At 35.1% G+C, this 27,885-nt stretch overlaps 1 protein-coding gene across 2 annotated transcripts in view; it reads left to right on the forward strand.

Annotated features, from left to right (window-relative positions):
- LOC136035206 (AP-3 complex subunit beta-2-like) overlaps positions 1 to 27,885 on the forward strand; it is a 105,189-nt gene that overhangs the window by 53,047 nt on the left and 24,257 nt on the right. Inside the window, exons 12-16 of one of the 2 annotated variants that reach the window (XM_065716812.1) lie at positions 1,369 to 1,599; positions 9,973 to 10,272; positions 15,562 to 15,680; positions 18,800 to 18,988; positions 25,952 to 26,177. In XM_065716812.1, the coding sequence (XP_065572884.1) occupies positions 1,369 to 1,599; positions 9,973 to 10,272; positions 15,562 to 15,680; positions 18,800 to 18,988; positions 25,952 to 26,177 (1,065 nt within the window). The remainder of the gene's footprint in view (positions 1 to 1,368; positions 1,600 to 9,972; positions 10,273 to 15,561; positions 15,681 to 18,799; positions 18,989 to 25,951; positions 26,178 to 27,885) is intronic. The other variant, XM_065716813.1, reaches the window with a different exon arrangement.

A 27,885-nucleotide genomic window follows, 5' to 3' on the forward strand; every position in this document is an offset into this window, starting at 1 on the left:
AAACGTGTTTAATAATAGAGGTGGAGTCTTCTTCACATTTAGCAGATCCTTGTTCAAAACAGCTTGTTGTAACAAACTATAAATAAATAAACATTTTTTGTCAAAAAAAAAACAAATAAACTTTATACTACGGACCTTTGACTACGCACGCAAGAACAAGATCGATTTTATTCATGCTTATTCTTAGTATGCAAAACTTGTTAATGTCAAAGTTGGTTAGCATCTCCAGTAACACATAAAAAACTTGCACTGGGGAGATAATATTTTATTTATACTCATTATGCTTTACTTATTAATTCAAAGGTACTATATAATGTATTTTTATGCAAACGCCGGTGTACGAAGGTCAAGTTAATGAGTCAGGTTTGATACAGTGGGAGCTTGAATATACGGTAGCCCTGGGTAGGCTATTAGTAACGAAAAGAAATTACATGTTAAAAAACGATCTATTTCAAATGAAAGTAAGAGGGATATCGTAGCTTAAAAGGAACAGAATTATCTTGCATATGAGGAGGACTCTTCATTTCTCAAACCCCCACTCTTTACGCTAAAGTGTAGCTTTTTGTCCCAATTCTAAAAACTTCTTCTCAAACACAATGTGAGTTGATTTGGAACAAGATGTTTTTTAAAGAAACTTGCAATTTTCATGCAAAGACCGGGGGATTGATGAAGGGCAAACCCCTCATATAAGGTAGGTTCGTATCTACGATTTTGTTTCGAGGGGGAATACAAAAGACTTCAAAAGGCTATAAAAAAATTTGTTTGTATGCATTTTCGTTATCTCTTGGTTATCACGAGTTGGAAATTTTTTTTTTTTTTGCGATAGGATGGTCTATTCCTCTTTGTTCCACGGTACTTACACGGTACACGGTTCCACGGTACTTGACACAGAAGTTTGAAGCAGGTCTATCCTGAAATGCACGTTGCACTGACATTCTATCCTGAAATGCACGTATCCTGACGGTGCCAACGTTGTCCCTTTCTCTGTTGATGCTCCGTGGGAGTATATTATTGCTACAGTTGGTATAAAAGAAAGTTATTAGTGGACCCGAGAGCATCAGTCTCTACTTGGCGTTATGCCAGTCAAGTTTTGCATTTAGATAGAGATGTATAGGTGTATACAGTTTAGATTCGCAGGGAAAGGGCCTCCGAATTATTTTTTCTGGATGGGGAATAGAAACACAGGTATGGTGTTTGGCATCAAAAATCTAGGCTTTCAATAGTGTCTATACGTTCGAAAAGATTGTTTGTTTTTCACCTGTTTTCAAAATGTTAGTATCTTAATTTTTTTTTTGCTTCTTTTTGTCTTCCCTGCTATTTCCTAATATGTTTACGTGTTTTGACATTATTTTTTTTTTGTATTTATAGATCGAGATACCTTCCAGCTGGGGTCGCTGTCTCATTTTTTGAATATCAGGGCGAATGGATACAGAGATCTTCCCGACTTTCCTGAAGTAGCACCTGATTCAACTGTACGAAATGTAGAACCTCCATCCCGACCTACTAGTGTCAATGCGGAACGTGTTTCTGTATCATATGCTCAAGAAGAAAAATCGAAAAGAAAACCAACATTTTACTCTAGCTCCTCTGAGGAAGAAGGTGTGTGACTATAATATTGATCTGAATTCCATTATGGTCTATATATATATATATATATATATATATATATATATATATATATATATATATATATATATATATATATATATATATATATATATATATATATATACCACTTTTCATAGGTGTGCATAGGTTTGACTGTTTGAATTGAGAGGTTGAATGGAACTTTGTTTCATATTGAAGGAAAAACAAAAGAAAGTCTTTGCATCTCATAATTTCTTGTCTTTGTTTGGGAAAGTTCTTCATAATTGTCGCTGAAGGGGAGTTTTGACAATTTTTTGGGCGGACGGGGGGGGGGGGGGGTGTTAAAAGACGAAAAAGGTGTATATTTGGAGTTTTTTTTTATTTATTTTTTTAGTGGCAAATCCTCTCTTTCTATTCCTATATGCAAACTTGAGATAAGTTCTTAACCCAGAGTGCGCGCACTCCTTGGGATATGTTGTTAAGTAGTCTGGGGTAAAAAAAAGGATTAATGGCCAAAACTTTAAAGATCAACGTTAAACTTTCTTAAATATCGGCTGTAGATGCTGCATAAATGCTCTTAGTTGTGTAAAGATTAGCCCTAAGAGCTCTAAGACCTTGTCTATAGAGCTTGAGTGGGCTAAAATAGCTCAATAGGTATCATTGAAAATATTTTTTTTTATAATTAGTTTCTTGATAAAAATCTGCAGTTTTTTTTTTTAACACGGTCAGATGCACCTGAATTGATAACTTAATCTTTGTAGTACTGCAAGGTTTTTGACAATTTTTGAGGTTCCTACAGTCATCCTTGGAAACAAAAAATGAAGTCATACGCTTGTCTTATTTTATGAATCAGGGCTGTCTTTGAATAATTCTTTACAGCGGAAGTCAGGAAAACAGGCAAGTTAGAAGGGCCTTATGTGTCTCCCCCCCTCCCCGCCTAAAATCTCGAGTTTTTACGATTCTTCCTACTGCAAGGGCTATTAAGATTCGTGCTAGTAGACTCCAGGTATTTTTGGGGTCACCATCATCTATTTTGTTGATAGAATATAATAAGTTTCTTTTTTTTAAAGCTTTACTATTAAATTAATGCAGGTTGATTGGGCAATCACACATGTCACTGATATTTTTATAGTCTCAAGATTGGTGGCATTTCACCGAGTTAATTTGGCTGTAAATATTTCTGTTTAAAAATTATCCTAAAGAAGGGCTACTACTAGTACAAGTTTTGACACGCTGATAAATGCTCCTCTCACTCTCACTCATTTTAAAGTGTCTCCCTTCCTCTTATGTTTTGGAAAATATTTCAAAGTTTCGTTATTTAATTGGCCACATGCAGGACTGTATCCGGTGTTTTGTTTGTGGAGTGTATTTTTCTTAGGAGGGGTTCAAAAAACGTATCAAAAATCTTGTATGCATTTAATTACGTTTTTACGAGTTGAACAAACATTTCAGGGCTGGGGGTTCAAATCCCCTAACCCCTCTCTAGATACGACCTTGGCCACATCTCAACCTAGTGAACATGCTCAAGCAACTTCTTTATCGTTTTTTTTTTGAAAGCTAACATTTGACTCCATTTTAAGTGGTTTTATGGTTTTTGTGGGTTTTTTTTTGGTTTTAATGAAGTGACATATAGCGATCACAAATTCTGTCGGTCCGTTGGTCTGTCCCGGCTTTGCTTCTTTAGGCACTTCCAGGTAAGCTAGGACGATGAAATTTGGCAGGCATATCAGGAACCGGACCAGATTAAATTAGAAATAGTCGTTTTCTCGATTTGACAATCCGGGGGGGGGGACCCGTTAATTCAAAAAAAAGAAGAAAAAATGAAGTATTTTTAACTTACGAACGGGCGATGGGATCTTAATGAAATTTGATGTTTGGAAGGATATCTTGTCTCAGAGCTCTTATTTTAAATCCCGACCAGATCCGGTGACACTAGCGAGAGTTGTAGGGGGGGGGGGGAAACTAAAATCTTGGAAAACGCTTAGAGTGGAGGAATCGGGATGAAACTTGGTTGGAAAAATAAGCAGAAGTCCTAGATACGTGATTGACATAACCGGAATGGATCTGCTCTGTTTGGGGGGCTGGGGGGGAGGGTTAATACTGAAAAAAATAATAGAAAAACTGAGGTATTTTTAACTTACGAAGGAATGATCGGATCTCCATGAAATTTGAAATTTGGAAGGATATCGTGTCTCAGAGCTTTTATTTTAAATCCTGACCGGATCTGGTGACATTTGGGGGAGTTGGGGGGAACCTAAAATCTTGGAAAACGCTTAGAGTGGAGGAATCGGGATGAAACTTGGTGGTAAAAATAATCATAAGTCATAGATATGTGATTGACATAACTAGAACGGATCCGCTCTCTTCAGGGGAGTTGGGGGGGAGGAGGGTTAATTCTGAAAAATAAAAATATTAGGTATTTTTAACTTACGAAGGAGTGATCAGCTCTTAATGAAATTTGATGTTTAGAAGGATATCGTGTCTCAGAGCTCTTATTTTAAATCCTGACCGGATCCGGTGACATTGGGAGGAGTTGGGGGTCAAAAATCTTGGAAAACGTTTAGAGTGGAGGGATTGAGATGAAACTTGATGGGAAAAATAATCATAAGTCCTAGATACGTGATTGACATAACCGGAACAGATCCGCTCTCTTTGGGGGAGTTGGGGGGGGGTTAATTCTTAAAAATAGCCGTTTTTAACTTAAGAAGGAGTGATCGGATCTTAGTGAAATTCTATGTTTTGAAGGAGGTCGTGTCTCAGAGCTCTTATTTTAAATCCTGACCGGATCCGATGAAGAGAAGTTGAGGGGGGACCTAAAATCTTGGAAAACGCTTAGAGTGGAGGGATAGGGATGGAATACGGTGGGAAAAATAAGCACAAGTCCTAGATATGGGATTGACATAACTGGAACGGATCTGCTCTCTTTGGGGGAGTTGGGGGGGGGGGTTAATTCTAAAAAAATTAGAAAAATGAGGTATTTTAACTTGCGAAAGAGTGATCATATCTTGATGGAATTTCATATTTAGAAGGACTTCGAAACTTAGATCTCTTATTTTGAATCCCGACCGGATCCAGTGTCTCAGACCGGATATCTTAGAAAACGCTTAAAGCGGAGAGATCAGGATGAAACTTGGTGGAAAGAATAAGCACAAGTCCAAGATAGGTGACTGACATAACCGGACCAGATCTGCTCTCTTTGGTGGAGTTGAGGGGGGTGGGGTATTTTGGAAAAATTAGAAAAAATGATGTATTTGTAACTTACGAACGGGTCATCAGATCTTAATGAAATTTGATATCTAGAAGGATCTTGTGCTTTAGAACTCTCAATTTAAATCCCGATCAGATCCGGTGACATTGAAGGGAGTTTGAGGGGGAAACCGGAATTCTTGGAAAACGTGAAAATCGAGGTATCTTACGAATGGGTGATCGGATCTTAATGGAACTTTATATATAGAATAATCTTATGTTTCAGATGCTCCATTTTTATTTCGAATTGGATCTGGGGACATAGAGAGTTGAACGGGGGAAACAGAAATCTTGGAAACCGGAAATCTTGGGAAACGCTTAGAGTGCTGAGATCGGGATGAGACTTGATGGGAAGAATAAGGACAAGTTATAGATACGAGATTGACATAATTGGTACGGATCCGTTCTCTTTGGGGGAGCTGGGGGCTGTTAATTTGGAAAAATTAGAAAAATTGAGGTATTTTAAGAACGGGTGACCGGATCTTAATGAAATTTGATATTCAGAAGAAACTCATGTCTCAGAGCTGGTATTTCAAATCCCGACCAGATCTGTTGACATTGGGTGGAGTTGGAAACCGGAAATCTTGGAAAACGCTAATAAATGTCTCGTAGATACGTGATTGACGTAACCAGACTGGATCCGCTCTCTTTGGGGGAGTTTGGAGGTGGGGTTCAGTGCTTTGGCGAGTTTGGTGCTTCTGGACGTGCTAGGACGATGAAAATTGGTAGGCGTGTCAGGGAGCTGCACAAATTGACTTGATAACGTTGGTTGCCCCCGATTCAACCATCTGGGGGGCTGAAGGTAGAGGGAAAATTAGAAAAATTTAAGTATTTTTAACTTATGAGTGGGTGATCAGATCTTAATGAATTTTGATATTTAGATAGATCTCGTGACTCAGAGCTCTTATTTTAAATCCCAACCGGCCTTAAGCCTCTGATTTTCCTTTTAAAGCAATCTATTGATTCTTAGAATTTTGCTAGAGCTCTTGACTCTATGACTCTAATACCATATGAGCTCTTGACTCTTCCAACCTCGTTACAAGGGCCATATGAGATCTTAGCTGTTGTTTTATCCTCCCATGATACTTTGTTTTTAGTTTTATTTACTAACATTTGGATGTTTAGTATATTTCTTATTTGTATTGTTTATTATGTGTTTTTAGCATATTGCTATTCGCCACTGAACTTTCTAATTGTTTCCAATTACGTTTAATAGATATTTTGTGTTTTTCCAGGTCAATTCCCTTTTTCCTTTTTTTGTATTGTTTTAGTTTTTCTGTCGATAAATGCAACAGTGGCATCATTTGATTGTGGGAGTCATATTTAGACTAAACTTTATCATGTCTTTCTTCTATCTCCTCTCTTCTCTATCTTTCTTCTCTCTCTTTTATATCTCATCTTTCGTCTTAGCTTTATCCCTTATTGTATGAAATACATAATTTCATCATATTTTTTTTTTTAATGAAAGGTATATTGCGACTCTTTCTCTAGTCCCCTTTATTCAACCGTGATTCAAACATTTTGAGTGGTCGAACCACTTTGTTCATTACAGTTCGCGTTTGTCACCCCATCGTCAGGCTTTGCTATAATAATTCCTCTGAAAAAATCTTTTGTATGTCTGCCTTTTCCTCGAAGTTTTTTGTAAATATATAACATATTCAAAGTATGTATGAATAAAATGTATACTACATAATACTATGATATTATATATAATTTAGAGCACTTTTATTCAACGTAAATTTGAACAGAAAAGAAAAAAAACTTCATCTCCATATTTTCCAAGCAAAGCTGTATGGATGGGAATGAAGAGAGAAGGAGGAAAAAAAGCAACAAATTTTAAACACACTAAATCAAAAAGGGAATGATATTTTGTTACCGCCTCTTATTAACACCTCTTCTATCTCTTATTATCCGTCACAAACCAAGCCAGAGTGAGGTGCAACGATTTAGGGACTTTAATTACGTATGTTATCAAAATAGCCTAGAGACATATATCCTAGAAGAAGCATAAAAGATAATGTTAAAAAGCAATGGCGAATAAAAAGGACAGCAGAAAAAGAAGAAAACTGCTTAGAAGTCACATTTTTTAAAAATCTGGTTATAAAACTCTATAGGGATTGCAATCTCTAGGTCACTCAGGTAAAATATTCCAGTCAGCAGGACAGGTAGTCATGGAATTGAAGTATGATCTGACTGACGGTGTGAATGGGATAAACTTGTTCCCTGAATTGTGAAGATGATATGAAGATGGATCAGAGACAAGAGATGAAATAATTCTAAGATCCACAGGAACACGGCCCTGTAGTTGAAACAAAATGAAATAAATTCATTAGATAATTAATATCAACATCTAACTACGCAGTGGCTCAGCAGCAGAAAGATGTGTTTCAAGAAAAAGGTTCCTCGCCTTATCATATATCTCGGAGAGTCATTTTGGGATTGAAGACAAGGTTGGCATGCACATAGGAAGGAGAAGCAAGAGTGAATTGAACAATAAGACACGAGTTCTTAGAAACAATCCATTAGTTTGAACAATCCTCTTTCCATCCGCCCGAATTCCACCGAAATTTTTGACTAAACTTTAACTTCTGCCTAATCAATCCACCTCAATCCAACTTACCATACAAATGGGGGGGGGGATCATGGGGTACATACCACACGCAATATATTGGTTAGGCCTCGGTAGGATTTGAAAAACTATCAGGAATTAAACAACAAAAACACGTTTTTTCAATTGACAGTAAAGACCAATGTTAAAAACAGAAAACAAATAGAAATTATTCCGTATATATCATGGGGGATGGTAACTCCCTCCGCAACCTGTTGCTCTTTACGCTAAATCTCGGTTTTTTGCTCCAATTCTTTAGGAGCGACTGCTGGAATACAATTGAAATGAGAAGTTTTTTGGAAGCACTTAAAATACTAACGTAACGGGCAAGAGTCTGATGAGAGGGTAGCTTCTCTCATATACGGAATAATTTCTTTTCTTTTATGTTTTAATGTTGCTTCTTATTTTAAGCAAAGGAACTTGTTTAACTAAAATCACACAGTTTTTCTTTTAGAGATTCAATGAATTATTCTGTAAACGATTAAATAAGTATTTTTTTTTAGTATGGGGGAGGGGGCAAATCTTAAGAACTAAGAAGTCAGATTTCTTCTGATAAAACTATAAGAGTGTATAATTAGGATTGTAAATGCTCATAGTGACTTTTGGTCAACATTTTCTGAAAATTTAAGCTTATTAATCCTAGGTGCTTCTGCGATGTTGTAGATGCGCCATTTTGATAACCTGGGTGTGTATAGATCTTTTAATTTAGTTCCACATTCGTCAATTTAAATTAAAATTGAATATTCCATTAGAGACATTGCAGGAAACTTCCTCTAACTAGGCTATCCGTATTTTGACTCACGTGCTAGAGCTAAGTGTGCTATTTTTTCATTCACAAAACATTTTTCTATTTAAAAAAAGGCTAAATAAAAAGACAGATTTTTGACTACATAAAAGTTTTGCCATCTGCATTTATTTTTTATGTTGTGTTGATGTTTGATATACCTCAAACAGTGTTTGCCTTGTAAGAATGACTTTTTTTCATTTGCTTTATCTAACTGTCATTTAATGGCTTTTTGTTTTAGACTTTAGTTTAGATGCTTATAACTTTTAAAGTATCAAGGATATTATAATAAAAATGTTGTTTGCCTCCCCCCTTGACCCATTTTAGGTTTGTTCATGTAAAAAATCCACTATATTTTAAGATTTTTGTTTTAGTTTGTTCAAAAATCGGAAGTATTTAGTGCAGAATAAAATTTTCGTCAAGGTTATCAAGGTACTTCTACTACTGCTAGCAACTAACTGTTGCCCCAATCCAACCGTTGCCAACTCAGCTACGAGCGCTCCTCCTCCATCCCAATCTAATCAAAGTTCATTTACCATCTCCCAAGAAGTTCCATTTCCTTTTAAATTTTCCTATTTTTCCTTACGACCTCCTCCTACCCCACTCGGGATGACCTGCTTTTGTTTGCCCTTAGGCAATTGGCCGACAAGGACAATCTTTGGCAAGTTGCCAAGGTGAATTGTGAGAAAAATACGAGAAACAAATCAGGTAAATTTGGTAATGCTATCCTTCTGTAAAATTAAAACACTGTCAGTCTTTCAATTTCCAAGACAGCTAGACCCTCAATAGAAAGCTGTGCCTTTCTGGTTTTATATGTTTTTAGCTTATTTTCTTGCTGATTGTTTGCCCATATTTCTTTTTGTTTTAATCCAGAGCCCCCTGCTACACAAAACAGATGTAATTTTATATGTAGATCTTTTTGATTAGGTATTGAACTATCGACCATTTCTTATTTTTAAGATATATAAATTGTTTAAACAAATGAAAAAAAAATAATGATAAAAAGATTATGAAAAAATTGTTGACTAAACCACCCCTTTTTCGTAGTTTGTCAGTTTGTCAAAGTACTCCATAGCAGGTGGTAGAGAGGTTGCATCATCTAATCTTTTCCTTTATGACAAAAACATATTAAGATTTTTTTTATTTCATGCGTGGTTCTCTAGTAGTGCCTCTGTTGGACCTTAATAAACATTTATTATACATAGGCAATAAAAAGTGTACAGAGACATTGATACATGCTCAGAGGGGGGGGGGGAATTAATTTCTCTCGTCGACGAGTTTATTTTATTTCCGTTTGTCTTGTACCGGTTTTGACACTCGATTTGTTTTCCTACCTGGATTCACATGCATTTACAGCTTTGTTAATTATTTCTTGTTTCAATTGCGAAAAACATAAGATTTGAAATAAATGAAAAAAGACGAGCACTTCGAGTTCCAACCCCCTCCCTAGGCTTTTCATAATTTTGAAAAAAGGAATCAAGACGTGACGTAAGTGTAGCTGATTCATTTTTAGCTGATTAACTTATTTTACGTGTGTCATTTTTTCTTTATATTTGTTGTTCTTTGTTTTATTTTTCTTCGCTGTTTTTTCAATCCCCTGGAACTGAAAATTTTGTGTTCGCCTTGTTTTCAGGAATAATTGATTTATTATAGATGATGTGATAAGGACTAATGAGTCTCACACTTTTCCCAGACTAGGGTTCCTGGGGTACAATCTGGTTCATGATTTTTTTTTTCATAATTTCAGAAGTGGATGGAGAGGAGAGCAAAAGCGAAACCTCGGAAACAGTCACTGAAAGTGACTCTGAAATGTCGGAGCTCCAATCTGAACCAGACCAAGACCTAGACAAGAAGTCCATATCAATTCAAGAAAAGACTGCTGGCAAAACCGCTGACTCCACTGAAGATAGTGACTCAAGCGAGTCTGAAACATCCAGTGAATCTGAAGAAGATGAAATTAGGCCAAAAGCTGCACAGGGTACTACATCTCCTCCTTCAGCTCAAACTACCAAGAGTAACTTGGATCTGTTACTGGATTTTGACGGCGGTAAACTGACATTTATTAATTCATAAAACTTTTATAACTCTTTCTCTCCACCAACAGTAACTTTAATTAGTGTGATCAATTAAGATTGATCACATTGCTCCTTTGATTGATATTGCTCGTGTGATGTGAATGATGACATCACTATGCTCCTTTGCTCACATACTCAAAAAGTACAAAATGGTGCAAAGATCTTGGTTGATTTCTTGAAGCTTTTGGTCTTCATAAAACTTTTATAACTGTTTTTCTCCACGTGCAGTAACATTAATTAGTGTGATCAGTTAAGATTGACCACATTGCTCCTTTGATTGATATTGCTCGTGTGATGTGAATGATGACATCACTATGCTCCTTTGCTCACATACTCAAAAAGTACAAAATGGTGCAAAGATCTTGGTTGATTTCTTGAAGCTTTTGGTCTTCATAAAACTTTTATAACTGTTTTTCTCCACGTGCAGTAACATTAATTAGTGTGATCAGTTAAAATTGACCACATTGCTCCTTTGATTGATATTGCTCGTGTGATGTGAATGATGACATCACTATGTTCCTTTGCTCACATACTTAAAAAGTGCAAAAAGGTGAAAAGATCTTGGTTGATTTCTTGAAGCTTTTGGTCTTTATGGTTGGGTTGTAGCGGAAGTGTAGTGGTACTGTACTGGCAGTGGTAGGTTGTAGTGAAACAGTAACAGGAATAAAAAAACATTCGATAAAATGTCAAATGCTGCCCAATAGATAAAATGTCAAATGTAACCTAAAAGATAAAATGTCAAATACTGCTTAAAAGATAAAATGTCAAATTGATAAAAAGGGAATAGTTGTGGCAAAAGTCAAAGTCATGGTCAATTGTAGAAAAAGCCAAGACAGATTGTCCAATTAAATGGGCATCAAGTGCAAGGTTAATTTTACCCCTTTGATTGCCGTTGTTACTGTCTTCCACTTATGCTACACCTCTCATGAATGTCACTCCACAATGCCGAACTAATCTAATAGATAAAATGTCAAATGCAGCGTAAAAGTAGTGTACTGGTTGTAAGTGGTATTTGAGACCCTAGATTTTGTGTCATAATAATGGAGATGGTATCAGAGCAGCATGTCCAGAGGGCATATCGTATAAGATAGGCAGAATCTAATACCATTGATGGCCGAGAGTTAGAATAATTAAATCACTATAGTAAGCTCACTATAATAAATAAATCACCTGTATAAATGCTGCCTAACAGATAAAATGTCAAATGCTGCCTAAAAGGTAAAATGTCAAATGCTGCCTAAAAAATAAAATGTCAAATGCTGCGGAAAAGTAGGGTACTGGTTGTAAGTGGTATTTGAGATTCTAGATTTTGTGTCATAAAAATGGAGGTGGATATCAGAGCAGCATGTCAGAGAGAATTTTGTGCAAGATAGGCAGAATCAAATACCACTGATGGCCGAGAGTTAGAGTAATCAAATCACTATAGTAAGCTCAAAGATAGAGAGGCCTTCGTATTAATGTTAAAAAAATGCCAATATTTTCCTGTCACTGTTAATGACCGAGTATAATGAATTTTCGATAGAAATATTTCATTTCCAGTTTCTCATACTTCAGCTCGTAATTCAAGATCAATTATGATTTGAAATATTCAAAGAAAAATTCGAAAGACATTTGGATCTGTAATGCGGCTACCTGTTATCTATCGTTGGGACAATTTAGGTTCTATTTCTAACGCTTTAGCCTTATTCTCCATGTTCTCTGTCTTTTTCTTCTTTCTCGAGATTCTAAGGTTTGTAATTTTTTATCAATTCGTGTTTTCTATCTTACATATTATAAACTCGTATTTGGTTTTCCGATCTGTTTTAACAACATTGCATTAGCTTTGAATTTCAAAATAAAAGAACTGTTGAAATTAGCTGAGATTTAGATAGGTACATTTTTACCCTAAGCCTGAATATATTCTCTCTGTGCATAGTCTTTTCGCTTTTATAAAGAAATCAAATTATAAAAATTATAAAATTAAAAAAATATTTCAGCTTCTACTTATTTTAATTTTTTTTTATATGTATTCTGTTTCGCTATTACGCCTATTGTAAACTGTTGGTTTTTTAAATTCTTTTTGTATAATAGCAATTTCATCTATGCATTTATATACTTCTCGATTTAAAAGAAATAAATAATAATAAATATTAAAACTAATGGTAGGCTATAAAAAGCGAGTACTACAGTCTTTTCAGTATCTCTGAATTGTTTGGAAAGGAGTTGGGGGCTGCTAATCTTTTTGGATGCTGTAGAGTAAACCCTGAAACCGCGGCAGATTTTGTTTTGGCGGCAAATAGCTGATTTTTAGGAAGATGGCGGTGCACAGTGGCGTGCCGCGGATTTTTCTTATAGGAAGGAGTTTCAAATCTGTTCAAAATACCCTTTGGGACGCATCGTTAAAGTCTAAATAAGCACACGAGTCTGGTTAGTCCCTTTAGAACTCCGACGGCACATACTACATAGTGACAGACGTAAATTCGAGGAAAATGCGACACAAGTAACAAGACTCAAAATCTGTAGAATCAGAAGTCTTTTTTCAGACTTTGTAAATTCTTATTAATCAGTGAGCGGTATCGTTCGCTTTCCTCCGTTGAATTTCGCAAACGATTTTAATCTTATTCCTCTGTTATTTTTGAAACTGATTTCGCATTTGTTTGACCTACGTTATTTTTCCTCTTTGTTTTGTCAAAGTTAACAGTGAGGAACAAAATCACGGATTTTTGAAGCTTTCTGGACTTAAATCGTTGATCTGATCCAAAGTTTTTAAATGCGTAAAAAAAAAACAAAAAAAAAAAAAACGATTGAAGATATTTTTTTCCCAGTTTTTAGAATGAAAAATTTGTAACAAGTTTAAACTGTTGTGGCTTTTCTATACTATAATATATCCAAGCAGTTTAAATTTTCGAATGAATAAATGACACGTGAGGTCGTTTTATCAAGAAAGAAATTCTCTACGGAAAGACCTTTCCGCTTCTCGTTCATACTGAGTTACTTGAAAAATGGAAACTGATAATTCTGGAAACAGAATTAAAATCTAAAAATTGTGCAGTGAATTACGGTGGAAACTAGAGCACAGCAATGGAATGACCAGGGGAATGCCAATTACGGCTTATGATATGAGGTAGATCTCAAAAGTGAATAAACTTAATGGATAGTAGCAAAATAAAATCTGTAAAACATTAATCTATAGGTTACCGCGGTACGAGGGTAGTCAATTCTTCGACACAATGTCAAATTGTTCATACGTGAAAGAATTTTCTCACAAACATTATAGTAAAAAGAAAGAAAACAATCAAAAAATTGGTTTTTAAAGGCCAAATGAAAATACTGAAGAAAAGACAGAAAACGAATATTTCGAGAGAACAACCGCCTCTTTTCTTCATCGCCAATAAACTAATAATATCAAGGAAAGTACAAAAAAACAAAAAACAAGTGCGGAAAGTATAACAAAATTACAACAAAAAGTGCGGTAAGTACAAAAAAGGGAAATTTTTTATTATTGTGAGCCACTTCAAATAAATTGTCAAACTATGCTGCTAAAAATCAATATGACTGCTGCAAGTGAGAGAACAAGCTCTTTAAGAAAACCTTGCGTAATTTCTGAACAGCCCAGGCTCCCTGCTCCTCCTTAAATACAGCATTGAAGCTCTTATTACCATTTTATGGTTGGAACACAGCAACAGTCATGAAAGAAACAAGTGATGAGCCGAAAATTCAGAGAATGAATAGACTGGCAATTAAAATTGCTTAATGGTGCAGTTGCTATGTAATCTAAAAATTTAGATTATTAAAAATTTAAATTTAAAATTTAGATTAAAAATTTAAAAAAAATTATTATTTTTGGAAAGAGCATAAAAAAAATACCCAAAGTGATGTACTCATTTTTTTGGTAGCTAAATTATATGAAAAAGAGAAAATTTACCTTAGTTCTTAATACTTGCTACTGTTACCCCTGCTCGTTGATTCAGTTCAACTCTACTAAAGTCTGCAACTCCTGTTGTGTTCTGTAACAGCTTAACAGTCTGAAATATAAGCATAAGCAGTTAATGTCAACAAAAATTTTTTTCTCCTAGCCCGCAGCTATTCCCCTACAGTTCAAACATGTAATCAGGGAGAGTCTTAAGGTTTAATTTTTGATAAAATTCAGGCAATTTGGATTTTTATTTTTTGAAATAAATATAAAAAAAATCTAAAAGAAAGTTAATCTTAGATAAACTTTTTTTGTATCCACTATCTTGCTAGAGTAATTTTTAGTTTTATATCATTTTTTGTAAACAAATTTCTTAACAACAATTATACAAATTCGGCCACTAAGTTTCTAAAGCAGATACAACTCCTGTGTGAACGCATGCGTATGCCTAGGTTAAGCTTAATACCTTTGCGGTTTTGCCGAAAAATATAGTGTTGGATAATCTAGGGAAAATGGCTGTAAATTCGTTTATCCAAAATATCCTCGGAAATCAGCGTAAATGAAAATTAAAGATTTTTGGTTAGTATTTACCTTTGTATATTTGCTTTGTTAATTTCTGAGGATATTTGGGAGAGCCAAATTTTCTTGTGGGAAAATTCCGAAAATTCTGAGATAGTTTAAGCGCTGAATTAGCGCTACTAACGACTATTCATCGCAACACCAAAGCACTAAGACCATGACATAAAGCACACTCCACTCACTCGACTTTGAGTTTCAATCTTTACTCGGTCCCGTGATGTTCCCATCTACTTTGAATCTTGTCGTCTTACCTCTTCCCACAGGTCGAGCTTAGAATATGGGCTGTGGAAGTAAGCTTAAAATTATGTAAGATTCTTTTTAGAAGCTCAATATGATCTACCGATCTAGTTCAGCATCATGACTGTATCCAGGGGAGAGTCTATCCGCTTTGCCCCCCCCCAAACCGTGATTCTGAATGCTTTGTGGCGTTTTATAAAGTACCCCCCTGCTCCAGAATAAAAATCCTAGATTGAGCTCAGTTAAACAACCTAAGTCACAAATGAGGGCTCACGCGGGCTTAATAGAGTAGGTACAAAGAGTGCATTAGAAGATGCACGTTGGCAGAGGGGTATCAATTCACGAAAGTTTGTCGGGGGGGGGGTAAATATGTTTTTGTTAAGATACAAACAAGGTGTTTCTTAAAATCTAAGGGAGGGAGAGGGGTGTTTTTCAATTTCTTAATGAAAATACCAAAAAAGGTACATCTGTTTGCTGCCTCTTCAAATACTTGTCAATATAAAGCAACTTGTGTCTCTTCTTCGTTTTTAGTTTCCTTTTTTCTCTCTTTTAGCAGTTCCAGATATTCCTACACCGATAATAACTCCAACGATTGGGGGATTTTTAACACCAATAGTCCCTACTGTGACAACTTCATCCTCTTTGATGAGCAATAGTGTTGACAGTATTGTAGTGAGTAGTTCATATTATTTCATTCCAGATCATTTTCATTAACAGTTTCGTAACTTAATATTTTACTTATTTCGTTTTACGATTCAAAATTAATTTTACATTCATGTTATTGTCATTTTAATTTGCTCTTGTGGTTTACTTACTTACTGATTTACAGTTCCTGCTCGGCAGCGTCACCACTGTAGAGGGAACCAGACGTTAGTGCCTCTTCAGAGTGGTGTATCCTGGTCGATGATTGAAGCTTCGTTGGGGTCAATGCTCTGAGAAGTAAGTCGACTTACTGAAGAAGTAAGTCGACCCTAGGGTGCTACCAGCCGTTTGTAGTTGGTTCAAAGTTGAAAATGAATAGGGCGGGAGTTGGAATGGGCAGGCGGAGTAGATAAAAATACCAACCCATCTATCAAGACTCGAGCTACTCAGACAGGAGTGACAATTTAAACGATTGATATATCTCCGAGTTCTTTTCTCTGTCAAACCATCTAAGGTGTTCCATTTTTCTAAAATATTTTGTCTGAAACCATCTGCCTTTATCGTCTGCGTCTGAATTTTGAACCAACTCACTAACGAGTGGTTACGATAACGATAGTTGATAACACTAGGTTACGAGGCAGAGTTACTTTCTCAGAAGACTACTAAAAATAGCAAATGCATTTACTGTTATTGTTGATATATCTTCATCGGGATTCTGAGCAGACAGTTGAATCAAAGTAAGTGAACTGCTTGATTCTCTCCGCATTTTGAGTACACATTTTTATAGATGTCCGGGGGTTGGATGGTTCCTTGCCCACGGGCATCACTTAAGTCTTAGACCAGTTTTCATATGCCAAGTTTTTCTGCACCAGACTCCAGCGCCCCCAGCAAAGTTTTGAGCTGACTGAGACTTTCGCATATTAATGCCACATTGCCAGCAAAATTGACATCCATCAGAGCTCTTCCAGCAAAATCGATCCCGAAAGGATGCACCAGTTGTCTGTTATTGAGAATAGGATCCATAACGCAGCTGAAGTGTTCGGGTGCAGTTTGTGGTTTGGAATGAATACAAGATTTAAATGAGGATGTAATATTGATTTCGAATTAATTGTTACAAATTTCCTTTCAATTTGTCATATCTAACCCTTATATGCTATCAACCATTTAATAATTCTTCATCCTTCAAATTTACATATTAGAAATATGATATTGAGAAACTATCGATTATATTGAACTTCTAAAAAGAATTTCACATACTTTTAAGCTTACTTCCACAGCCCATATTCTAAGCTCGAGCTGAGGGAAGAGGTTAGAAAACAAGATTCAAAGTAAATGGGGAACATCATGAGACCGAGTAAAGATTGAAACTCCAAGCAGATTGAGTGGAGTGTGCTTTACGATGTTGGTCTAGGTGCCTGGGCGTTACGATGAATAGTCGGTAGTAGCGGTAATTCATCTTGGTCACAAAATGGTTGTTTGCGCTAGACGATGTTCTTCTATCAACAAGAGTCGACATCTCGCTCTAGTAATCTCAAGTCTATTACCTTGGACTACTCATTATATTTTCATATAAAAATATTTTTTGCCATTTTGAAATGACACAGTAAATCTAGCCTCAAAAGTTCATCAGTTTCAAATAAGATAAAAAAGAAAGTGCAGGTTCTGGAGATCTTGAATGAAACTAGATATCTTCATCCGAAAACTGGAAATCTACAGTCTCCCATCTTAAGAACCAAGAATACAATAGGAAAAATAGGACGAATAGATGCATTTCAGGCATCAATTCAATTATAATTGAGATACAATATAACAATGAAAGTGAATTCAAATGGAAGAGCTGCTGCTAGCAGTTGTAAGGTATCTTTTCTTTCAGTGGCTAATAGGATGTGAGATTCTTTTTAAAAGCTCAATATAATCGATAGTTTCTTAATATCATATTTCTTATATCCAAATTTGAAAGATGAAGAATTATCAAATGGTTGATAGCATATAAGGGTTAGATATGACATATTCAAAGGAAATTTATAACAATTAATTCAAAATCAACTATTAACTATTAGTAAGCCAGATCTTCAATTTTTCTAGACATTTCGCAAACAATCATCATTTTCTCCCTGAAAAATCGAATAAGATGTAATAAGATATAATCAATATGATGACAAATGACAAATAAAATTGATGACAGTGGTCTAATATGACTCTGAAGCATGGACGCTCCGAAAAGCGGACGAAAATTTACTAGATGTTTTCCAGAGAAATTGCCTACGGATTGTTCTGGGTACCCAGCTGACTTAACTGTATTTCAAACAGTAGGTCGTACAAAAAATGTGGTTCAATCTCTCTTTCTAGGGCTATAATGAAAGAAAGGTTGAGATGGGTAGGCCACGTTCTGCGGATGAAAAATGACAGATTGCCAAAAATTGTCCTTTTTGGCCAACCGTCTGGGGCTACACGGAAAGCAGGTCGTCTTCGTCTGAGTTGGAAGGATGTCATAAATAAAGATTTAAAGGAAATGGGAACTTCATGGGAGGGTGTAAAGAGAGAGGCCTTGAATAGATTAGGTTGTAGGAGGAGCGTGCGTAGCTGTGTTGGAGTTACTAGTAGTAATAGTAGTAGTAAGATGTAATCGAATAACGAGTAAGATGTCTTGAATCTGTCATATCTAACCCTTATATGCTATCAACCATTTAGTAATTTTTCATCTTTCAAATTTGGATATTAGAAATATGATATTGAGAAACTATCGTCAATAGAATTCAAATCGAAGACCTGCTGCTAGCATTTGTAAGGTATTCTTTCAGTGACTAATAGGATGTACTGGCAAAATTTAGATTTAATCCGAAAATAATCAATACGACAATCATAATTTATGCAACGAAGAAACATTTTTGAGGAAAAAGAAACGTACAGACTTTAAGGCTTCACAAGTTTTAGCATTTCCTCCGATACTCATTATACTAAAAGCGTCGTCTAAATAAAATTCAGATGTTGTATTTTATCACATATAATTTTATGACTAATCGTTTTTATGTAGCTACGAAATTTAGTTGAAAAATTTTTTAACTTTTGAATTTTATTTCCTATTTAATTTTTTTTAAACAATTCGTTGTTCATCACTTTATTTGGTTTATTTTCTTTACACTTCACAGATGTCAAGCCCAGCATATGTGGCCAATAATCCTAAAGAGCTCATATCAAGAACTGCAGGCAATGGTATTCAGGTTGGCATTCGCTTTACTCGCTCCCCACATTTATATTCGTCCACAATGGCATCGATTGAACTCCACTTTACTAATACAACAGCGGAAGATTTGGGCGAAATTAAAGTAGCTAATAAGGTATTGTTGAAACTTATTTCTATGTAAATTAATGGACATTAATTCATATGGAAATAAAGGTAACTATGGTTTATCAAAAGGATAATTAAGTTTATAATGGACTGCAATGACATCAACTAGACTCCACTTTACCAATACAACAGTAGACGATTCAAGCAATATTCAAGTAGCTGTAAGTTGAAATGCGGAACATGTTTTTTTTAAATTTGAATTGAACTTTTAAATCTTGATTTATAAGTGGTTTTTTTGACTTAAAATTGAGGATAAATTAAAAGGAAATGAAGGTTTTTTCAATTATAGGCATCGCAACAGTTCTTTGGTACGTTGATATTTTTTCAGTAAGTCACTTCGTATGGAAGGAGTATACATAGAAACTTTCGAGGAGATTCATCCAATTGGAAATTTAAAGTTCTAGTTCCTTTTTTCAGAATAAAAAAAAATATTGGAAGGTAACTTGCCCCCCTCCCACGCCCTCTTTTTCCTGACTCCCTACCTCCCCTTAATCACCTAAATCTTCCGATAAAAATTTTGAGATATCAAGATTGAGTGCTATAATGATTTGATGACTTGAACCGCCCCCAACCCCTACAGCCTATGGGGCAAGGGATGTAAGCTGTGCAAGTTGCTCATTGTTTACATTTATGGCTTTGTTATTGGGAAAGAGTACATGATGGGGTGCCCAAAAAGATAAGTCTATTAAGTTGAAATTTTCTAAGAATGTTAATGGTGATGTTGACCCGAATCAAAACACACTATGGGCATGCGGGTTGTCAAAACGGCATATTAACAACAGCATAGGAATGGCTAAGGGCAGCAAATTGAAACTTCCAGGGTATGTTGAGGGGATGTAAAACCAAATCGAAAGACCCTATGTTCATCCAGGTTGTCAAAGGGGCTTACCTACAATGTGTTAAGAACGGCTTGGGGTATTAAGTTACAACTTTATGAGAGTGCTGAGGTAGATGTTGCTCTAAATAAAAACACTTAGTGTATCTATTTTATCAAAATGACATATGTGCAATATCTCAGGAACGGTCAAGGTTATTAATTTATAACTTGCTGAACATGTTGAGGGGGAGGTTGAAGTAAATCAAAAGACACAATATGCATCCATGCTCTCGTAACATCATATCTGTTGTATCACCCAAACATCTAGTGTGTCTAAGTGAAAACTTTCAGGGAACGTTTAACTAAATAAAAGGTTACTATATACATCCTGGTTTACAAAAGAGCAGATATCATAGGAACGGTGAAGTTTATTGGGTGGAATAATGTTTAGGGGGAAGCTGAAATGAATAATGAGTCATTATTTGGATACAAATTATTAAAAGGGGTTATTTGCAATATCTCAGGGACGGCTTAAGTCGTCATTTAGTTGAAGATATCTTTGGTTATGGAGGGTGGGAGGGGGCTGAACCATAACGTAAGACACTGTGTATCTAGCAAAGTTGTTTGTAATATCTCTGGAACGGGCAAGGTTATAAAGTTTATATTAATAGGGAATGATTAGGGAATTACTTAACTAAATCAAAAGAGTTTAAATGCATCCATTTTTTTTTAAATGGTTATAGATGTATTACCTTAGGAACGGTATTGGGAAAGCCCTGAAGGTTGAGGCGGATATGAAATTGAATAAAAATACCTTATTTGTGTTTAGACTGTCAAAAGGGCAACTATGTATTATTTTGGGAACAGATATAGGTGTTATGTTGGAGCTTTCAGGGGAAGCTGTTGTGGATATAGAAGATATTATGTGCATCCAAGTTGTCGAATTAGTGTACAAGCGATATTGCAGGAACGGCTAAGAGTGTTAACTTGAAGTTTTCGGTGCATGTTGCGGAGAATGTTGGACTAAATCAAATGTCTATATCTATCCAGGCTGCCAAAAAGACGTAACTGCAATATCATAGGAAGGGTTAGGGATATTAGGTTGGAGATTCCAGGAAACATTGAAGGGGTGTTCAACTGAACAAAAATGTACTATATACAGCGAGTGGTCTTAAGAACGATTTTACAGTATTTTGGGAGCTGTTATGATTACATACTTGAAGCTGTCAGGGAATGCTGATTGCAAGTGTTGAGACAACACTCGCAATCACAATTAAAAGACAGTATGTCCATCTAGGTTGTCAAAAAAGCATATCTATAATATCACAGAAACGACTTAGGCTATTAAGTTCAAACGTCAAGGAAATAGTGAGGAAAAATGTTGAACTTGACCAAGAGGTGCTATGTGGATCCTGATTCTCAAAAGATACTACCTACAGTACCCAAAAAATGGCTAAGGATTTCAAGTTGAATTTTAAGGTAATGGTGAAAGAGAATCAAAAGACAGCGTATGCATCCAAGTGGTCAAAAAGGAAAACCTGGCTGGCTATTGGTATTTAGAATAAGGGGGTATTCATGGGATGTTGAACTGCATCAGAAGAAGGTATGTGCATCCAGTTTGTCAAAAGAGCATATCTGCGGGAACTTCTAAAACTATTCAGTTGAAACATGGGGAATGACGATGGGGCGTAGAAAAACAAAAAAAACAAACAAAAGAGAGCATGTACAACAAGATCATCAAGCTGGTGCATTTACACCAGTTTGAATGATTTACACCATTACATACACAATTATATTATTTATACCATCTATTGAACGGCTATGGGCACTTAGTAAAAATTTACAGTAAATTTGATTGGAGATATTGAATTAAGTCATAAGACATGTAAGTGCTCATGGGCTGTAAAAATGGTATAATGTCTGCACCGTAGGAGGATATCAAGTTAAAATTTACTATGAAAGTCGATGGGTGTGTTAAATTAAATTTATTGAAGACACTATATGCGTCTGGGCTGTCACAAGGGTGTATCTACAATGTCTTTGAAAAGGTATTAAGTTGAAACTTTCAGGGAAAATTGAGGAAGATATTGGAATAAATCAAAAGATACTAACTGCGTCATGGTTGTCAAAATCGTATATATGCTATGACTCAGGAGCTGGTAAGGGTATTAAATTAAAACTTGCTGGGAAAGTTAAGAGAGATGTTAGACTGATTCAACAGACGCCTTGTACGTCTGGGTTGTCAAAGCGGTGTATTCGCTATATCTCAAGAACAACTAAGTGTGTTAAGTTTAAATTTATCAAAAAATCAATGAAAGTCAAAACAATCAGAAATTACAATGAAAAGTGAAATAAAGCTTAAAACAAACAGAAAATTGCCGCAAACATAAGTTGGGCCAACGTCCTCTGCGCATTATGAAGACCAAATAGTCAATTGTGGCTTTCTGAAAACAAAATTCATTTTAAATTTTGTTCTCTTTTATAATGTTACTAAGTCCAACATGGCGGTTTATTAAACGGTCAGTCTACATCCATTATTTCTTTTTTGCAATCTTGATTTAAATGGTGATTTTTATCTCTCTTTTTTGGTGGCTATCTATAAGATAGTGTTTTATGGCGGTTTGCGGATATGTGAAACTAACACTGATTAATAGAAACTTTCTTCATATTATAAAGGAAGGGTTTTATAATTATCGTGTTTTCTTGTAATTTTGTATATAGCCTAGGGCTATAGATAGATAGATAGATAGATATTTATTGCAACAAAAGCCCCTTAGGGGCCATGGCAAAAACACAAGTAATACAAAATAATACCACATGATACTAACTCACATAGCAGGGTGTATATAATAACTGTGAAAAAGCATAATAACTGTAAAAAGAAAACAAAAACAAAAAGGCACATAATACCATAAAACTCACATAATTACACAAAATATCACACACACGATCAATATATGTTAAATGTTTTAAAGCTACATGGATCATGGTTACAAAAAGAAAAAAGAAATGCTTCATGCACATCATATAGAATAACTTTCAACATTCTTTTCTTGTCCCGCCTATCGTCCACCCTCCAAAACTCTCTGTGCTGCATGGCTACACGCTACCTCGCTACATTATGAATATCCACTGTACGCTTACTTTTCAAAATTCCGACCATCCAATCTTCTCATTTACCCCAATCCCAAAACTTTCTACCCTCAAATCCTTTAACTCCTTACAATTGCACATAAATTGCTCTAAGTTCTCATTTTCTCTGCACATTGGGTAAAAATACGGGCCCCTCTGTGACCTAAACCTCCCCAAATACTTCCTTCCTTCATATTTGGCCCAATGGGGAAAGGGGGCTTATTGTCCAGGAAGTGACTATTATATGTGGAAAGAGCGTTGAATGGGGAATCAAATGGTACTAGTCGTTTTGTATTATGCGTCTTGGTTATGAATGAGAATATTGAGGTACAGTTACCCTGGTTAAAATTAAGTTTCAAATCAAGTTCAACCAATGTTCAAATAAAAAAGTCTAAAAAAGCTAAAATAAATTCGACACCCACATTTTAAACTTTTTTAGCCCATGCACATGGCCCTGAAGATTTTTTCCTTAGTTCCTGAAGATTTTGGACCCCCAACTTGGACTCTCATTTTCATATTAGTCAAATACTAAAAAAAGTGCTTTTATGAGACAAAAATAAAGTTTCAATAAAAGAAACTGTTGGGAATTCTTTACAGCTTAAAGCTACCTGAAGTGGCGCAAAGACAGTCAGTTCCTTGGATACATATGCCTCATAGGTTGACGCTCCTCCAAGGAGACAGGGAAGTAGGAACCACAGTCCATATAGTTTCCACGTGCGATTCGTCCATTCCAAGTCGGTTCTTCTGTGCGGAAGAACGGTCTTAAGGGAATTAGTTCTAGTACCAAAGACAGTGAAAATTTAATTTTGTTGGAATTGGAGAAGTAGAAACTTGTGCAACCGAGAATACCTTTGAAAAATCAGAAAAATGTGGAATAGTATTTTAATAGAGCATATCTGTGTTTGCAAATGAGCAATTTTTGTTAGTTGCGGGTGCCATATTGTAAAAAGAACATTGGTGAAAAATCAGAAAAGAATAAGCTAAAGAGATGTCATCATGCAACTTTAAAAGTTTTGTCTTTGGGGATGAGTAGATTGTTATAGTTCGATTTTTTTCGGAAGTGAGGCGTTGTCAAATTCAACTAATTAGTGTATTTATTTTCACAGTTTAATGTGTCAACACTGACGAAAATATGCTATATCCGTCATAATTTTAATATATGAACTCTGGTACGACCTAAGTTGGGTTCAGTCAGCCAAAAAGTTGTTTTACTCCGAAAAAGACAGAGGAAATTGAAATCTTGCAGTAATAGTTTAAATTATTATGAAAATATTAATGTTTTGTTCTTTTCTTTTCTAAGCTTTTTTGAGATAAGCTGTCTTCTGCTTGGTCAGACATCCCCCTCTGTGTTTCTAAAACAGACTTTTTTCTAAACTAATCATGTTGGTCTGACTTGACAACTTTCTTTTTAGTCAGACAAGAGATGCTTTAATTGAAATTGATTTTGGGAATCAAACTCAAGTCACTGTTTTAAGGGGATAATATTTTGTCAATTGCATCTAATAATAAAGAGAGGTTTAATTTGTTTTACCAGATTGTCCAAAGTGAATTAGAAAAGCATTGTCAAAGGAATCATGGACTTCGTAAGACGATCCCAAAGAAGCCATGGGTAACTGCAGACCTTATAAAATAGATACGTATTAGAGACCACGTTTACAAAAAGACGATCAATGACAAATGTAATTTCAATGATAGAATGTATAATAGTGTATGATAATTATCGCAATGCTCTGAATTAATTATTAAAAAAGGCAAAAAGAGAATTTTAATCGAGGAAGTTTAGAAAAGGTATCGGGATGCCCGGTAAAAACATGGCGCAATTTTATTGTGATTGTTGTGGTTCTGTGAGGTTGGAGTATGGAAGACAAAAAACTTTACCAGCTGCTGGCTTACGGGATTTTTTCACCAGTTGATTTATGTTTAAGTATAACAATAATAATTTACCTTTATGCTTCTTATGCATGTTCAGGTTAGGTCTGATTGCAAAAATTATAATACTCGCACAAGCAAGGCGCTGTCTGCTCCAATTGCCATCACTTCAAGGTCTAAGTCCTCCTTTATATATCGAGGAATAAAACTATGGAATAGTAATGATAAAACAATTAATGACATAAAAGGGTTTGAAGAATTTAGTAATAAAGTTAAGGCCAAAAATTATTCTAATTACAAGTTTTAAGTTATTATTTGTCATTTTTATTTATATTTTATTTATAAATTTATGGACTAGTAATGATATGATAATTAATGATATAAAATGGTTTGGAAAATGTAGAAATAAAGTCAAGGAAAAAATGTATCCTATTTAGGAATTCTGAACTACAATTTGTCTTTTTTCTTCTATTGTTGTTTGAGGTGTGTAAAGGAGCATAGTGCATTATTTTTTTTATTTATTTATTTATTTTATTATTTTTTTTTTACGGTGACTCCATTAGCAACCTAGCAAAGAATAATGTATATATGTATATATATATATATATATATATATATATATATATATATATATATATATATATATATATATATATATATATATATATATATATATATATATATATATATATATATATATATATATATATATATATATATATATATATATATAATGTATTATCAGTATTTCTAGTATATTGAATTTGTGCTTATAACTAGTACTAATTTTTTTTTTCTGTTCCTGGCACGCCCCTAGGACAACTTGCCTTTGCAAGTGCGCGGGCAGGCTAGAAAGTGTAGTTGAGTGACTTTGTTTTTCATGTATTATATATATATATATATATATATATATATATATATATATATATATATATATATATATATATATATATATATATATTTTGTTAAGTTCTTTTTTTTATTAATAAACTTAACTTATGTATCTATCGTTGTTGGGAGTTTTACAACTTCCAATTGAGCCACCTGTTGTTCTTCATATATTGATTTGTTCCATCTGTTCCGGTTCTCTTTTTTGTTTTACTTCTGCCTGTGAGTCTAACAACCTTTTTCTAGGTTCTTCCTGTTGGTATGACTATTTGCGACTTTCCTGTGGTAAGCTCTCTTCCGCATGGTCAGACAAGGACTGCTTTAATTGGGATTGATTTTGGGGATTCAACTCAAGCCGCTGTTTTTGATATTTCTATTGGTGACAGGATTCTAAAACTCTCAATAAAGCCCCCTATTGGCGAAATTATACGAGCAGTTAGTATGTCGGAAACATATTTCTTGTCACAACAAGGTAAGTTTCGATCCTAAATATTGAAAGCTTTCAAAAGCCCTAAACAATGGCATACATAATTAGATATTTAATAACGTTTTTGAATTAAGAGTTTAATAAATTCTGACTAGTTTTTTAATGAATAATTGTCTTGAATTATTGATTTGTTTAATTAATGGATCATTAATTAACATTTATATCAGAAATAATTACTATTTCAAACAAATAATTCTAAAATTCAGATCAAAGTCAATTAGATGTATTTGGGATCGATTTTGGGGATTGAACTGTAGACGATGTCTTTGAAGCATCTATTACCTTCAGGGTTCTAAAACTCTCAATCAAACCACCTATTGGTGAAACTATACGAGTAGTTAGTATTTCTCAAACGTATTTACGGTCACAAACCATAATTTGCAACATGAATGTTTTAGCCTTAAAATGATGTGTAAATGGTTAGGGAATTTAATAATGTGATTAATATAAAGTTTAGATAATTTTAATTAATTTTTGAATTATTAATTTTGAGCAATAGCTGAATATGATTGAATAATCATTTAAGTCAATCTCAGGAATGATTATTAGTTTAAACTGGCAACTCTAAAGTTCTGGTGAAAGTCAATTAGGTGTAATTTATATCAAATTGGTTTGGTTTAGATCTTGACTGTTCCATGTCAAAATCTAGTTTCTGAACAAACAAGTTGATCTTGAGTTAAAGATGCTATTACTACTACTAACAAGTCACTGTAGAACTAAGCCGCCTGAGGCTAGCATAGCTACTCATGCTCCTCCTCCTATATCCCAATCTATTCCGAGCCTCCCTTTTTATATCCTTCAAAGAAGTTTTGACTTTCATTAAATTCTTCACACCCCATCCCAGAACGACCTGCTTACCGTTTGACTCTAGAGGGCTGACCAAAAAGGATGGTCTTCAGTAATCTCTCATCGTTCATTTTCAGAACCGGGGTAAAACCATATTTTCGTAGAGCTTCCGGTTTGAAATACCGTCAGTCAAATGGGTACAAAAGAAGGCCCTAGACAATTCCACTGGAAATCATCTAACAAGTCCTCTTCCGTCTTTTCAAGCGCTCACGTGTCAGGACCATACTTGAACACTGGCATCTAATAGTCTAATTGGCCTCTCTCAACATCAGCACGAAAGGTTCATTAGTGAAGTTAACATTTCCATTCTGCTACCGTTACTATCAATTTTCCACAATCAAAACCTAGTACATACATATTAGATCTTTCGGTAATCTTTCATCGTTCATCTTCAGAACCTAATCATATTTTCTTGCTGTTTAAAATATATTCAGTCAGATGGTTACCAAAAAAAGTCCATAGACAATTCCTCTGGAAATCATCTAACAAATCATCTTCCGGCTTTCCAAGTGCTCACGTGTCAGGCCCATACTTGACCACTGTTATCACTGTGGCATCTAATAGTCTAATTATTATTATACTAGCTGTTGGGGTGGCGCTTCGCGCCACCCCAACACCTAGTTGGTGGGGGCGCTTTGCGCCCCCCCAAGCCCCCCGCGCGCGTAAGTCGTTACGTGCCATTGTAGTTGTGTCCCTGTGTCCCACCTGTGAATTGATTTGTGTCCCGGTGTCCCAGTCTGTAATTTCTCTTTGAGTGTCCCGGTCGTCATTTATATTCCTTGTGTCCCGGTGTCCCAGTCGTCATTTGTGTCCTGATGTCCCGGTCTGTATATACATTCGTTTTTGA

Source organism: Artemia franciscana, chromosome 14, assembly GCF_032884065.1.
Source record: "Artemia franciscana chromosome 14, ASM3288406v1, whole genome shotgun sequence".
Taxonomy (NCBI): Eukaryota; Metazoa; Arthropoda; class Branchiopoda; order Anostraca; family Artemiidae; genus Artemia; species Artemia franciscana.